Source organism: Leucopleurus acutus (genome assembly GCF_964270905.1).
Source record: "Leucopleurus acutus genome assembly, chromosome: 2".
Lineage (NCBI taxonomy): Eukaryota > Metazoa > Chordata > Mammalia > Artiodactyla > Delphinidae > Leucopleurus > Leucopleurus acutus.
Window position 1 is genome coordinate 1,494,050 of NC_139143.1, and position 13,100 is coordinate 1,507,149.

Sequence of the window (13,100 nt, forward strand, 5' to 3'; positions counted from 1 at the left end):
TTGTGCAGGGCAGCAGGAGGGATGAGCAGTGAAAGCCCTTTCACGAAACCTGCCAGACCCATTGCAATAGGGTCTCTCCCAACAGCCCAGTTATATTTCCCCGGATTTACACATGGTGGGGTCCTGCTGCCCCTCTTGCTGCCCCCACGGGAGGTGCGCCGGCAGAGGAAGGAGCCGACGGGACGGAGGGAGGTGGGAACCCTCTTCCCAAGAGCTCGTGGAGGCCGACAGCCCTGTCAGAGTTCCCTGACCTACTGCACCTCACAGTTTCTTGCCCAAACAGCCTGCCAGTTTTCAGTCTAGGAACACAGTGGGGATTTATTTTCCCTCTCTCTCTCTTTCTCTCTGTCTCTCTCTCTGTCTCTCTCTCTCTGTCTCTCTCTCTGTCTCTCTCTGTCTCTCTCTCGCTCGCAAGAAGTGGCCACGGCAGGCGGGGGCCTCTGATGCTGGGCCCTCCTCGGCAGGAGAGAACGGCCGGGTGGCTCGGGGCTCCTGGAATCGAGCTCCTTCCTGGGGCTGTAGACACTGGGGAGTCCCCAGCACACTACCAAATACAGTAGAAAGGAGTCAGTGGAGCACGTGCTGACCACAGCGCCGTCCACCCCGGGTGGAGGCGTCACGTGTGCACTCGAACAGGGCAGGCCTGGGGCTGGCCGCTCGTGAAGCCCGCGTCCTGTCTGCTTGCATTTCTGGCTCTCCGTGGCTCTCGCCTGCTTCTGCCAGCCTCTGCATTTTTGTATTATATCTTTTTCTCATTGCGTGGCCCCCTTGTCTTTAAAAGGCTAAATGCTCTGTGCTAAATTTGGTCACACAGCGCTCCAAGATTCCCTGGAATGTCCTCAAGTTTCAAACAGCTCTGACAGCGAGGCAGGCCCGCCCCCGCCCGGGGATTGGCCTTTCCTTTCAGGGCCGGGCCGTCATGGGGCCTTATTGGCTGCTGGCTGGACCAGCCCGGGTCCACTAGCCCTGGGACTGGGGAGGCTGCTGCCCCCCGTTCACACTTGGGCACCTGCAGCAGGCAGGGCAGGGGAGCCGAGGTCCTCGACCAGCTGGGGGTCTGCTCTGTCCAGATCGGCTCGCACCCCGTCCCGGCCCACCAGGACCTCCCCGCAGCCCTCACGAGAGCAGCAGCCCACTTTGCCAAGATGTCCAAGGTAGCCAAGTATCGCCGGCAGGTGAGCGAGGACCCCGACATCGACAGCCTGCTGTCCACCCTGTCTCCTGAGGAGATGGCGGAGCTGGAGAAGGAGCTGGACGTGGTGGACCCAGACGGGAGCGTCCCCGTGGGGCTGCGCCAGAGGAACCAGACGGAGAAGTCGTCCACGGGCGTGTACAACCGGGAAGCCATGCTCAACTTCTGCGAAAAGGAGACCAAGAAGCTTATCCAGAGGGAGATGTCCATAGATGTGAGTGGGGCGGGGGGCGGGGGAGGGGGAAGGGAGAAGAGGGGGAGGGGAGGGAGGGGGAGGGGGGAGACCCCGACGCCGCGATGAGGATGCTCTTTCCTTAGAAGAAGAGTTCTCGCTGGCAAAGGATTGAATGTTTCAGAACCGATTGTCATAACCTGAACTGGCCGTGTGAGCCCCTTACCCCTATTTGCCGTCTCATGAAGCAGAGGTCGGATGTGTCGGGGGGACCTGCACCCACGTATCACGCGGGGCTGCTAGCAACTTGGGAGCTGGAGGGGAACGCCCTTGGGGTGGTCACTGTCGGGTTGACTCCACCCGGACGCCCACACCTGGCTTTTTTCCTTCCCATTCATCCCACCCTCCTGGCAGGAAGGGAGACTGGGCTTGCAGTCCAGTCCTTGGGGAGAACAGCTCGCTTTCAAGGCCTCTGGGCATCTCGTGGCATGTGGACCGTGTGAGGCAGCTGGTCAGATGGGCTTCCCAGGGCAGTGGAGACAGGCCAAGGTCTGCACCTTCACCCACAGCTCCCGTCCGTCTCATTCCCGGGGGAGGTGGGGTCTGCACTTTCTGGAGGAGCCTCTTGAGGGAGCAGGCCCCCTTTTGGGGGTAAGGCCCCTTGGCTGGGGGATGAAGCTCTTTCCCAGCCACCAGGTGTTTTGCCACCAGGAGGGGACAGAGGAGGGGCAGGGGTGACCGCTGGGGAAGCGTCTGCGCACATCTAGGATGGGCTTAAGCGAAGTGGCTTTCTGGGTTTTCCCGGGTTTCTGCCGTGCGCTCATATGTGGGTTTTCTTGGGACAAAGGAGCCTGGCCTCGGCTGGAGGACGACTCCGCAGACACCCTTCCTCCAGGTCAGGAGTGTCTGCTGGGGAGACTGCTCTGCTGTGTGCCGCCTCCCCACCCCCCCGGCCTGGACCTCGCCGGCCACCTCCCTGTGCGCCATCACCTGAAACTCCTGCGAGGCGTCCGGCGGGGACACTAGCTGCAGCGCCCGCCGGTGGGCACGCGTGGCCCCTCGAGGTTGGGAAGCAACAGCAGAGGGGCAGAGGCTGGGGCAAGTGGGGGGCTGGCGCCCGGCCTGCCCCTGCCACCCCGGCCTGTGTTTAAAGCTATGCCAAAAGCCTGGTAGGGTAGGGGTCGTCTCGTAACACACAGAACTATCAAATCACTCTGCTGTGCACCGGGAACTCACATAGCGGTAGCATTTTAGGTCAGTTACCGTTTATTATCCTGTGGGCAAGGTCCAGGTGCAGCTCCGACGCACTGGGTAGATACTACCGCCTCGGTGGGAAATGAGAGGACGCGGGGACTTGCTGCTGGGACGCACGGAAGGAAGCAAGACGCTCCCCGGGGGCTGGCATCTCTGTCAACGCCCCACTGGACCCCTGGCACCCAGTCCCCAGGCTCTGAGCCCACAGCTGCGAAGGTCCCCGGAGGTGAAACACAAGCAGGAAACACTGCTGATCCCAAAGCAAGGCGTTCAGGCCGCAGAGCATGTGAGGGGCTCACCCTCACAGGCCTCCCTCCCGGCCGGCCGGTTAGCACCAGGTGGACACTTGTCTCGCAGGCAGAGCCCGAGGCAGGGGACACATGACGCCCGTGGGGAAGGCACCCCTAGGCCTTTTCCCTTGGAGGGAGGCTGTCGGTCCTCCACACCCCACACCGCTTCCTCCCCCAGGCTGGGGGCCCATGCAGCTCGGTGGCTCCCGGGCCGTGGGCAGAGTCACCCGTGTCACCTGGGGAGGGGGCACAAACTCGGGGACGCGGCTTCGTCAGCACCCTTAGCAGAACTCGAGCCTGGTACGAGCTCTGCTTTGAAACCCGTGGTCTGAGGACCAGAGTCCTGCACTGTGACCTGCCTTGGTCGCCTCATCCCCACAGTGAGGCTGGAGCGTCCACCTCATCGACTCCATCGACTCCATCGGGCTGGTTCGAAGGCAAAACTGCAGCTCCAGCGTGTCGGCTGTCTGGGTCAAGAAGCCCAGGAGCCATGCGGCTGGGAGGGCGGTGCCAGAGCTGCCTCTAAGCAGAGAGTAAGGAGCAGGCGTCGCCTGACTTGATGACGGTGTTGTGGGCGCACTTTTGTCTTTTTTTGTATTTATTTAATTAATTTATTTATTTTGGCTGCATGGGGTCTTCGTTGCTGCGCGCGGGCTTTCTCTAGTTGCGGCGAGTGGGGGCTACTGTTCGTTGCGATCCTTGGGCTTCTCACTGTTGTGGCTTCTCTTGTTGCGGAGCACAGGCTCTAGGCGTGCGGGCTTCAGTAGTTGCGGCACGTGGGCTCAGTAGTTGTGGCTCGAGGGCTCTAGAGGGCAGGCTCAGTAGTTGTGACGCACGGGCTTAGTTGCTGCACAGCATGTGGGCTCTTCCCGGACCAGGGCTTGAACCCGTGTCCCCTGTATTGGCAAGTGGATTCTTAACCACTGCGCCACCAGGGAAGCCCGTGGGCATACTTGTTAAAGGATCCTTATCTTTTAGATGCGGACACTAAAACACTTATGGGAAAAACCCTGCTAGGATTAGGGAATTTGCTTTAAAGTACTGCGGCCGGGGGGGAAGTGGGCAGGGTATAGATGACATGAGACTGTCCGCTGGTAGACAGTTGCTGACGTGTTGAAGCTGGTGGTGAGTCCGCACTGTGCTATTATACTCATCTCTCTACTTCTGTGTATATGTTTCAGATCTTCCATAGTAAAATGCTGTTTGTTTTTGTGTTTAATACATAGAGACAAGAGTAGAAGGCGGGCCCAGTGTGGGTTTTGTATTTAATACGTAGAGACAAGAGTGGAAGGCGGGCCCAGTGTGGGTGCTACACTCTGGCTCTTCCTGGGGCGGGGTCCCCAAGGTTCATATGCAGACTGGGTGGGTCTCGCTGTGGAAGGGACCTCGCTCTGCTTCTTCCCCACCCCCTGCTTCCTCCAGGTCAGCTCCTATCTGTCCTTGGGTCTCAGGTACCACTTCCTCCAGGGAGTCTTCCCTGCCTTTCCCTGCCCCTGCCAGTGTCAGGCACCTTGCCTGATCTGAGGCCTCCAACGCCACTTGTGCCAACCCCACCCCGGCCCATCCTGTCCTCCCGTCACATTGTTGCCGAGTCTGCTTTCTTGTGCAGCTGGTGTGGTTCTGGGGAACACGTGCTAGCTCGGCCTGGTGAGCAGGGGGTCAGGGTGGGCTTGACAGAGCTGACCCCTGGCTCCCCTCCCTCCCTGTAAAGAGGCAGAGCCCTCGGCTGTGTGTGTCATCCCGGTCCTCCCGCCCAGGTGGAAGACGGCCCTGGCAGGTGTGTGGCCAAGGGTTCAGTGAAACCGTCGTCGTGGCTCAGGTTTCAGGAACCGGATCCCAGCGGGTCAGCCGTGTGTTCTCTTTCCTTCCCAAGTGGGAAAGAAGGCCTCCCTCCTGCCTCTCCGTCCTCCTCCCTGGCCTGCCGGGGGCTGGGATTAGCACCTGCGCCCAGGCAGGAGCAAGGGCAGCTCAGCCGGGGCGGAGGACGCCCTTCTGGGTTCTCCCTCGGGGAAAACTCGAGAACCTCCACGAGCCAGTAGCTGCTGGGCCCAAAAAGCCTCTGAGCTCCCTGTGGCCCCTGCCCCTGCAGCCTCAGCTCCCAGCCCAGCATCCGCGGTCTCCCCGCAGCGACGGGAAAGCGGAAGAGCCCAGCAGCAGCAGCAGGTCCCATTGCCCTTTGCCGTGTGCACTGGGCGGCATGGCTCCTTGCTTAAGGAGATTAACCCCAATGCGTACACAACCAGAATAGCCCCGGAGGCCGGGCGGAGGGGCAGGAGACGTGATGGGGAGGCACCAGCGGGCACCGGTGATGGCCCGGCCAGCTCAGAATCCCACCCTGGATCTGAAAGCTGCCTCTGTCCATCCGGAGTGTGAAAAAGCACACTTCTTTTTTTTTTTTTTTTTTGCGGTACGCGGGCCTGTCACTGTTGTGGCCTCTCCCGTTGCGGAGCACAGGCTCCAGACGCGCAGGCTCAGCGGCCATGGCTCACGCGCCCAGCCGCTCCGCGGCATGTGGGATCTTCCCGGACCGGGGCACGAGCCCGTGTCCCCTGCATCGGCAGGCAGACTCTCAACCACTGCGCCACCAGGGAAGCCCAAGCGCACTTCTTAAACTAGGTGGTGGGATCCACGTGTGTTTGTCTTAGTTGCTGTTCTTAATCACGTATTATATAGGTTCTTCTGTATGCATAGAATGTTCAGTTTGATGAATTTTCAGCAAGCGAAGCTCCTGCTGCCACCCTTGGGCTGCCCCTGGGCGCTTGCCTTCTCCTCAGCGAGGCAGCAGGGACGCAGCTTGGCTGGATGGGCCCGGGCGGACAGGGAGGCAGGACCATGGAGACCCGAACACGCAGAAAGTGCAGCAGTGCTGGGGGATGCAGGTGGGCGGGGCTGGGATGGGCATCCCACTGACCAAGGGGAGGTTGCTACCAGATCGGGTAGGCTGGGGGCTCGGGGTCCCCAGGCTGAGGCAGGAAGGGGCCAGGGTGGGGCCAGAGCCCGCACCCACCATCTGCTCCCATCAGCCTCTCCCTCCACCCAAGAGACGAGCATCTGTGTCAGACATCTGGGGTGGGGGGGTAGTTGATATTCGATGCCTGCCAAGTCGGATAAACAGGAATAGCCTTTCCAGACCAGCCTGAGCTTGTTTACCAGACCTCTCCTGGCATAACGGGAGAAGGAAGACGGGTCTGTCCCCCCACGGTTTGCTGGCCCAGGACACGGGGGTGGGGGGAGCCCCCGGTGTCTGGAGCCCGAGATGTCCAGGTGTGACCCAGCTCCTGTCCCTTACGAGCTAGAGAACTCAGTGAGTCCCCTCAGGAAGGAAGCACACTCACGGCGCTGAGGACCATCTGGGCCAAAGGCCTCCTTAACGTGGCTTCCTGAGTCGACCACGCTACCTGTCAGGTGACCTTGGAGGGTTACTGTGAGGTTGAATTGGACCAGGTGCTGAAAGTGGCACAGGGACCTTGCCCTCCTCTCCCTGAATCCTGCAGACTTCGTGCCTGGGTATTCGCCAAATCTTCTTAATCTCTCATGAGGTTAAAAACTACTGCCGGTGGGAGTGAGGACTGGATGTCGGGGAGAGTGGCCGGGAGCTCAGTAAAGAGGGAGGCAGGGGGAGTTTACTTACTTCCTGCCCCGCCCCCAGCCCGTGGCCTGGTTTCTTCTAGCCTCTGCCTAATTATTTTACCCCCAGGCTCAAGGGCTGAGGCTCGGGGCTGGACGCTGCTGGGGGAAGGGAGATGGGGGAGGTTTTGGGCCTGTGAACCCTCCTGGTCTCTGGGGTCCCCGGCAGAGAAGACCAGCTGGTCGTCCCGAGGGTGTTTACAAACAGCTAGGAATAGAACGGCCTCCTGCCCCGCGCCTCTCCCTCCCACCCCCCTCTTGCCTCCCCCAGGAGGGTCCACAGCCCCTTCAGGCTGTCGCATCAGTGCCAGCGGGACCCCGTCCTGACCTGAAAGGTAGAACATCCCTGGCGCAGAAGGTAGCGAGTCTGGAGGTCAGAACAGGGTCTCCAGAGGCAGCTGGACCTGGATTCAGACCCCGTCCCTTTGCCTTTTGGAGCCCGAGATGCCCATCCACAAGATGGAAGTAAAGCCCACCATAGGGCAGTTGTGAGGTTTAGGCAAGGGCACGGAAGGCCTGTGGCGGGGAGATTTCCCTGACCCTGAAGGTCCGGTAGTTAAGACTCCGAGCTTCCACTGCTCGGGGCACAGGTTCAATCCTTGGTCAGGGAACTAGGATCCTGCATGCCCTGCCCTGCGGCGCGGCCAAAAGAGAGAAGGCACTTGGCAGGCTGGGGGCTGGGGGCCTGGAGGTGGGGCCTTGAGCCCTGTCCCGCCTTCACTCTTTTTAGGCAGGGTTCACGGATCATGTTTGTGTTTCTAAGTAGGGAGGCGGATTCCACTAAATCATTGATTCTCCAGCTATTTTGTGAGTTCCCAACAGGCAATTTCTAAACGCTAGGAGACAGTAGTAAGACAGAGAGGCCCTTGGCCCTGAGCTCACATTCTAGTGGGTGAGACAGATAATACTCATAGAGACCATATACACACATCACAGGTAACATCTGTTTGTTACAAAGAAGAAGAACCTAGTTTCAGGAAAGAGTATATAACCAATAGTCTTGGTGGGGGGAGATTCCTACCAGGGGTCAGGGAAGACACTGCCCAGAGGCGCCGTGGGAGCAGGTCTGGGATGGACTGAGGGCTCGGCCACGGGACGGTCTAGAAGGAACAGCAAACACAAGGCCTGTGGTGCTAGCAGGTGTAGCCTGTCAGAGGGCGAGCCAGGCCCTGTAACTGGAGCAGTCGAGCGGGGATGAGGCCAGGAGTAGGCTGGGTTCAGGTGAAGCAGGGTGGGTTCAGGTGAGGCGGGGCGGGTTCAGGTGATACGGAGAGGGGTTCAGGTGATACGGGGGCGGGGTTCAGGTGATATGGGGCGTGTTCAAGGTCTATGGGGCGGGTTCAGGTGATGCGGGGCGGGTTCAGGTGATATGGGGAGGGTTCAGGTGATGCGGGGCGGGGTTCAGGTGATGCAGGGCGGGTTCAGGTGATACGGGGCGGGTTCAAGTTGTACGGGGCGGGGTTCAGGTGATGTGGGGTGGGTTCAGGTGATGCGGGGTGGTTTTCAGGTTATATGGGGTGGGGTTCAGGTGATGCGGGGCGGGCTCAGTTTATATGGGGCGGGGTTCAGGTGATGCGAGGCGGGTTCAGGTGATATGGGGTGGTTTTCAGGTGATGCAGGGCAGGTTCAGGTGATGCAGGGTGGGTTCAGGTTATACGGGGCGGGTTCAGGTGAGGCGGGGCGGGTTCAGGTGAGGCGGGGCCGGTTCAGGTGAGGCGGGGCCTTACAGGGCAGCCGTGGGAGCTTGGAGTTTTATTCCAAGCAGGGTGGGATGGCATTGGAGGGTTTTGAGCAGGGGAGAAATGTGGTCTGACCTCCGTTTTCAAAAGGAAATGTACACACTGCTATATTTAAAATAAAATGCCTTTCCATGAAAAATAAAATAAAATGCGCGGACCCATTGCTCTGCCAGCGGTGGGACGCACAGAGGGCAGGAGGGCAGGATCGAGAAGTGGTCAGATTCGGGAGATACTTCACAGCAGCACAGCCAGGCCTGGCTGACGCTTTGGGGGAAAGAGAGGAGTGAGGTGAGCCGTCCTGCCTGAGCTGCGGGTATATCTGGCGCCGCTCACCAACGTGAGCAGGGGATTTGAGCAGATGCAGAATGCTCGTGGAGCTTAGCAGCCCCACGGGGAGCGCTGGGTCGCAGGTGCGAGTCTGCAGCTCAGCGGCGAGAGCCCGTTTGGGAGCCCGAAGTGTGGAGGTGATGCTGAAAACCCTGGAAGAGGCACTTGGGGAGCGAGTGTGGGTGAAGAGCCAGGGCCGAGGACCGGTCTCCGTCCTTCCCACGCTTCAGGCGCTGGAGAAGGGGGAGGAGCCCTGAAGGAGGCTGGGGGGGAGGGCGGAGGCTCGGAGCCGTTTCTTAGAAGCAGGTGAAAGGGGCTCATGGCGGGGGGGCGCCACGCCTGTTCCTGCTGAGAGATTCTGGAAGGTTAAGACTCGAGGAGGATGGCGGGGCCGGCAGATGGAGCACACAGACACGGCTCTCTGTTTTTTCTGCATTTTGTTCTAGTGGGGAGCAGCTGGAGGTCAACACGGATCACGGGAGGAGTTTTAAAAGAAGGGCTATGACAGCGTGTTCGGTGCTGCTGGGGACGGTCAGTAGAGAGGGAGACCTTGATGGCGGGACGCACTACGGTGGGGCCTCACCTCCCACACTGGGGGGGGGGGCGCGGAGGGGGGCACGATGCGTCAGGAAGGCGAGTCGGGGGAGGGGGAGGGGGAGGGGAGCTTGGCCTCTCACATGGGGCCAGGTACCCGGGCTGCTCTGGGAAGACACGCCCCGCCAGGCGGGGGTGGATTGAAGGGGAGAAGCTGCGAGGCTGTGGTCAGAGGTCAGAGGTTATGCCTCAGGTCCCAAGAGAAATGCTCAGTGCTTCCTGGTGAGGTAGGGACACACGAGACGCCCCAGACATGAAACCCGGCCTTGAACATCAGCTTCAACAGCTGCCAGAGCTGTTCCAAGACCCAGTAGACTGTCACTCCGGGGCACCGATCCTCTGTCCCCAAGGCCATCGTGCCCAGCGGGAGGTGGGGGGCTCCGGGCCTCTCGGCCTGGCTGGCGGTGGGACGAGCCCTGGGCCGCAGGCCAAGCAGGGGCCCCGGGCTCCTTTCTCGGCCGGAGGGTTCAGCAGCCGCGCAGCCTCAGATGAGCTCCGAGCGTTCTCCAGGTTTACCTTCTTTCATCTTATTCTTCAGTGTCTTACCTGTGTCTCATTGACAAGAGTGGATGCTTTCTCTAGCGCACGTCTTTATTGAAATATAAAACACATGCAGAAAAGTGTACAAAACACAAATACAGACTTTCCCAAATTCCCACAAAGTGAACCAGAACTAGTGCGTTGACGGCATCGCCCCAGGCGTCCTCGCCACCGCCCCTCCCGTCCGTCCCCACAGGAGCCCAGCCCTGGCGTCTAACCCCAGGCTTAGCTCGCCCGTTTGAAATCATGTATTTAGAGTCACACAGTGTGTGTCCTGTCCCGCGTCTTTATGTTAGTGAGATACATCCATGTCGTCCGTAGCTTTGCTTGTTGTTGTTTACTTGCACCGCTATGTGGTAACCCCTTGTATAAATATGCCACAATTTATTTATCGTTTCACTGTTTAGACATAGGGGTTGTTTCCAGTTTGGGGGCTATTACAACCCATGCTGTTAGGAACACTTTTGTCCATTTTTGGGTGCACTTACGATTTCATTTCTGTTGGGGATGTGCCTGTGAGTGGCATTGCTGCCACACAGAAAACGCATAATGGAGTTCCCATTTCTTTGCCTGTGAATAGAGGTGATCCTATCTAATTTGGAGTCTCTGTGAGGGTGGGGCACACAAGTTTGCAGAATGTCTAACATAGCAATTTGCAAACAGTAGGCATTTAAGTAAGTGATAGCCACCGTCTTCATTTCTCCTGGGGCCCATCCTTGAGGGCAACCGCCTGCCTTCACGTCCTGGGACACATCCTGCCCTCCCACACGCCCACCAGTCACTCTGTTCAGACCTGGATGCCGCAGTGAGGCCCGGGTCGGGTCTCTCCACCCCCAGACTATAACTTTCCCAGAAACGGTGGCCCCTTGCATCCTTGGCCCCAGCGTGGACAGACTTCTCATCAGTGTTTGAAGGCTTTCCGGCTTTGCTTATTTTCCCCTTTAGCTTCTATCTTACTCGGTCATTCTCAGCATTACCCTCGGTTCTCATGCTTCGGCCCCCACCTTCGTCACTGGGCCGGCAGGAGACTAACCCCCTGGCATATGTGCCCCGCCCCACAGCTGCTCCCCAGACCTGGAGAGAATGACGTGGCGGGTACGTCGTCGTTGCCGTCGTCGTTGCCGCGGCCAGGCCTCAGGCTGCCCAGAAAACCTCCGCACATCCCCCTCTTCTTCCAGAAGCCAGCCTTCCTCTAGGAACCCTCTTGTCCCAGCTCTCTTCTCACCCTCAGCGGATGACCTGGCGCCAGGTTTCACTGAGAACCTTGAAGGCTTCGGGTGGGAATACCTTCAAATTCCTCTTCTGCTACCTGAAAACGTGTAGGCGTCCATGTATGTAATCTTCCCCTTCCCTCCCATCTCAGCATGGAAAAGACGGCCCTCCTCTGGACCAGGCACTGTTCGGATCCTGTTCTCTCCTGTGTCCTCTGCAACCTTTACTCCCTTAAACACCGGTTTTCTCTCAGTCAGTCTCTCTCTGTCTCTGTGTCTCTCTGTGTCTCTCTGTGTCTCTGTGTCTCTCTGTGTCTCTGTCCCTCCCTCTGTTTCCCTCTGTCTCTGTCTCTCTGTCTCTGTCCCTCCCTCTGTGTCTCTCTCTCTCTGTCTCTGTCCCTCTCTCTGTGTCTGTCTGTCTGTGTCTGTGTCCCTTCCTCTGTGTCTCTGTCTCTGTCTCTGTCCCACCCTCTGTGTCTCTCTGTCTCTGTCCCTCCCTCTGTGTCTCTCTCTCTCTGTCTCTGTCTGTCTCTGTCCCTCTCTCTGTGTCTGTCTGTCTGTGTCCTTTCCTCTGTGTCTCTCTGTCTCTGTCTCTGTCCCTCCCTCTGTGTCTCTCTGTCTCTCTGTGTCTGTCTGTCTGTGTCTGTGTCCCATCCTCTGTGTCTCTCTGTCTCTGTCCCTCCCGCTGTGTCTCTCTGTCTCTCTGTGTCTCTCTATGTCTGTCTGTCCGTGTCTGTCTCTGCCCGTCTCTCCTCAGCCTGCCTCCCTGCTCTCTCTCCGGCCCCATCTCTCCTCCTTCACAACAAAACTGCGGGAAGCAGCCCCACAGTCACCATCTCACCGCAGCTCCCTGGCCCCTGCACCGACAGCCTTGGGGGCTGGCTTTTTAGTCCTCGTCCCGCGTGCCTCCTGTGCGCCCTCCGACGCCACCTCGGTCCCTTGGCATCCTGACCAACGCGCTGGTTTCCTTCCCTCCGCAGCTGCTCCCTCCCCATCTTCCCCTGGTGTCCAGACACCGCTGTGGCCAGGGCTCTGGCCGCAGCCCCTGTGCCCGCCCACTCCCTCTGGCCTAGATCTCCATTCTGAGTCTAGAGCATTCACTTGCCTCTTGTGCTCCTCGAGTGTCTCAGGTTCAACTAGTCCAAAAATAAATGAACCATCGCCCCAGCCCGGGCCCGCCTCTCCTCCTCCTCTGTAGTTTGGTGAGCAGGGGGGCTGCCTAGCCCCCCTGCCCGTGTCCCGGCTTCTCTTGGCGACAGAACCCTGGTGCGCTGTCCTCCCCTCCGGTCCACCTCCCCAGTCGCTCAGATCGCGCGTCATGACCTCGCCGCCCACCCCCTCCTCTGCCCGTGGAATCCATCCTCCCCGAGCTGCCAGCGTCTTATCATTGATTGCAATCTCGACCCCAGCACTGTCCTGCGTGAGACCCCCTTGCTCCGCACGGCTTCCACCACCAACCCACACTCCTTGGCGGCCCAGGGCGCCCTGGGCAAGCCAGCACCTCCCTGACTCCCGGCTACTAATGCTCGTCCCCTTGACTTTCACCCTTTGCCACGGTGGCCCACAAAGGGGCTTCCTCTCCTTCCTCTGTGCCTGTGCTGACCTGCCAGCCCGGATAATCCTCCTCCCTGGAGGCTCGGCTCCGGTGACAGCCGTGACTTTCCCGCACACATGGAACGCGGTGTTCCCGCATCGCCTGTGGCCGTGTTTCCCCGCACGTCTAGAGGGCGAGGCCTGACCCTCACCCAGCCCCGCTCCCCGGCAGTGAGTGCAGGGCCCGGCTCAGAACACATCTGAACGTTGAATGAACAGAGGATGAATAGTTTGCAAATACCATTCTCGTCCTGCTTGACTGGACCTGCAGAAGTTATTTATTAATCTGTGCTCTTCGGAGACTACTGGAAAATATGATTTTGTGTCCAGATCCCCAAATGGAGAGAGACTTGGCGGTGACTCCTTTTTTCCAGTTTCTGTAAACAGCCACTGAAATCGGTCCACAAGTTTGCACCCTACGGCCCCAGCGCTGGGAGAGGTCACTGCCGTATTTCCCCCTCAGTTTGTTCTGCACAGAACGAGACTCAAGGACTCATTTTTAACTTGTTCCATTTTTCTTCCTTCTCTGGATCCTCTCTTAAATGGCTCTCCAGGGACCTG

General features: G+C 59.3%; 1 protein-coding gene across 1 annotated transcript in view; it reads left to right on the top strand.

Annotated features, from left to right (window-relative positions):
• Nucleotides 1–1,094: 1,094 nt before the first annotated feature.
• LMOD1 (leiomodin 1) overlaps nucleotides 1,095–13,100 on the top strand; it is a gene marked incomplete at its 3' end in the record, with an annotated part of 31,921 nt that continues 19,915 nt past the window's right edge. The window contains exon 1 of the mRNA XM_082856364.1: nucleotides 1,095–1,406. Coding sequence (XP_082712490.1) covers nucleotides 1,146–1,406 — 261 coding nt within the window. The 5' untranslated portion in view covers nucleotides 1,095–1,145. The remainder of the gene's footprint in view (nucleotides 1,407–13,100) is intronic.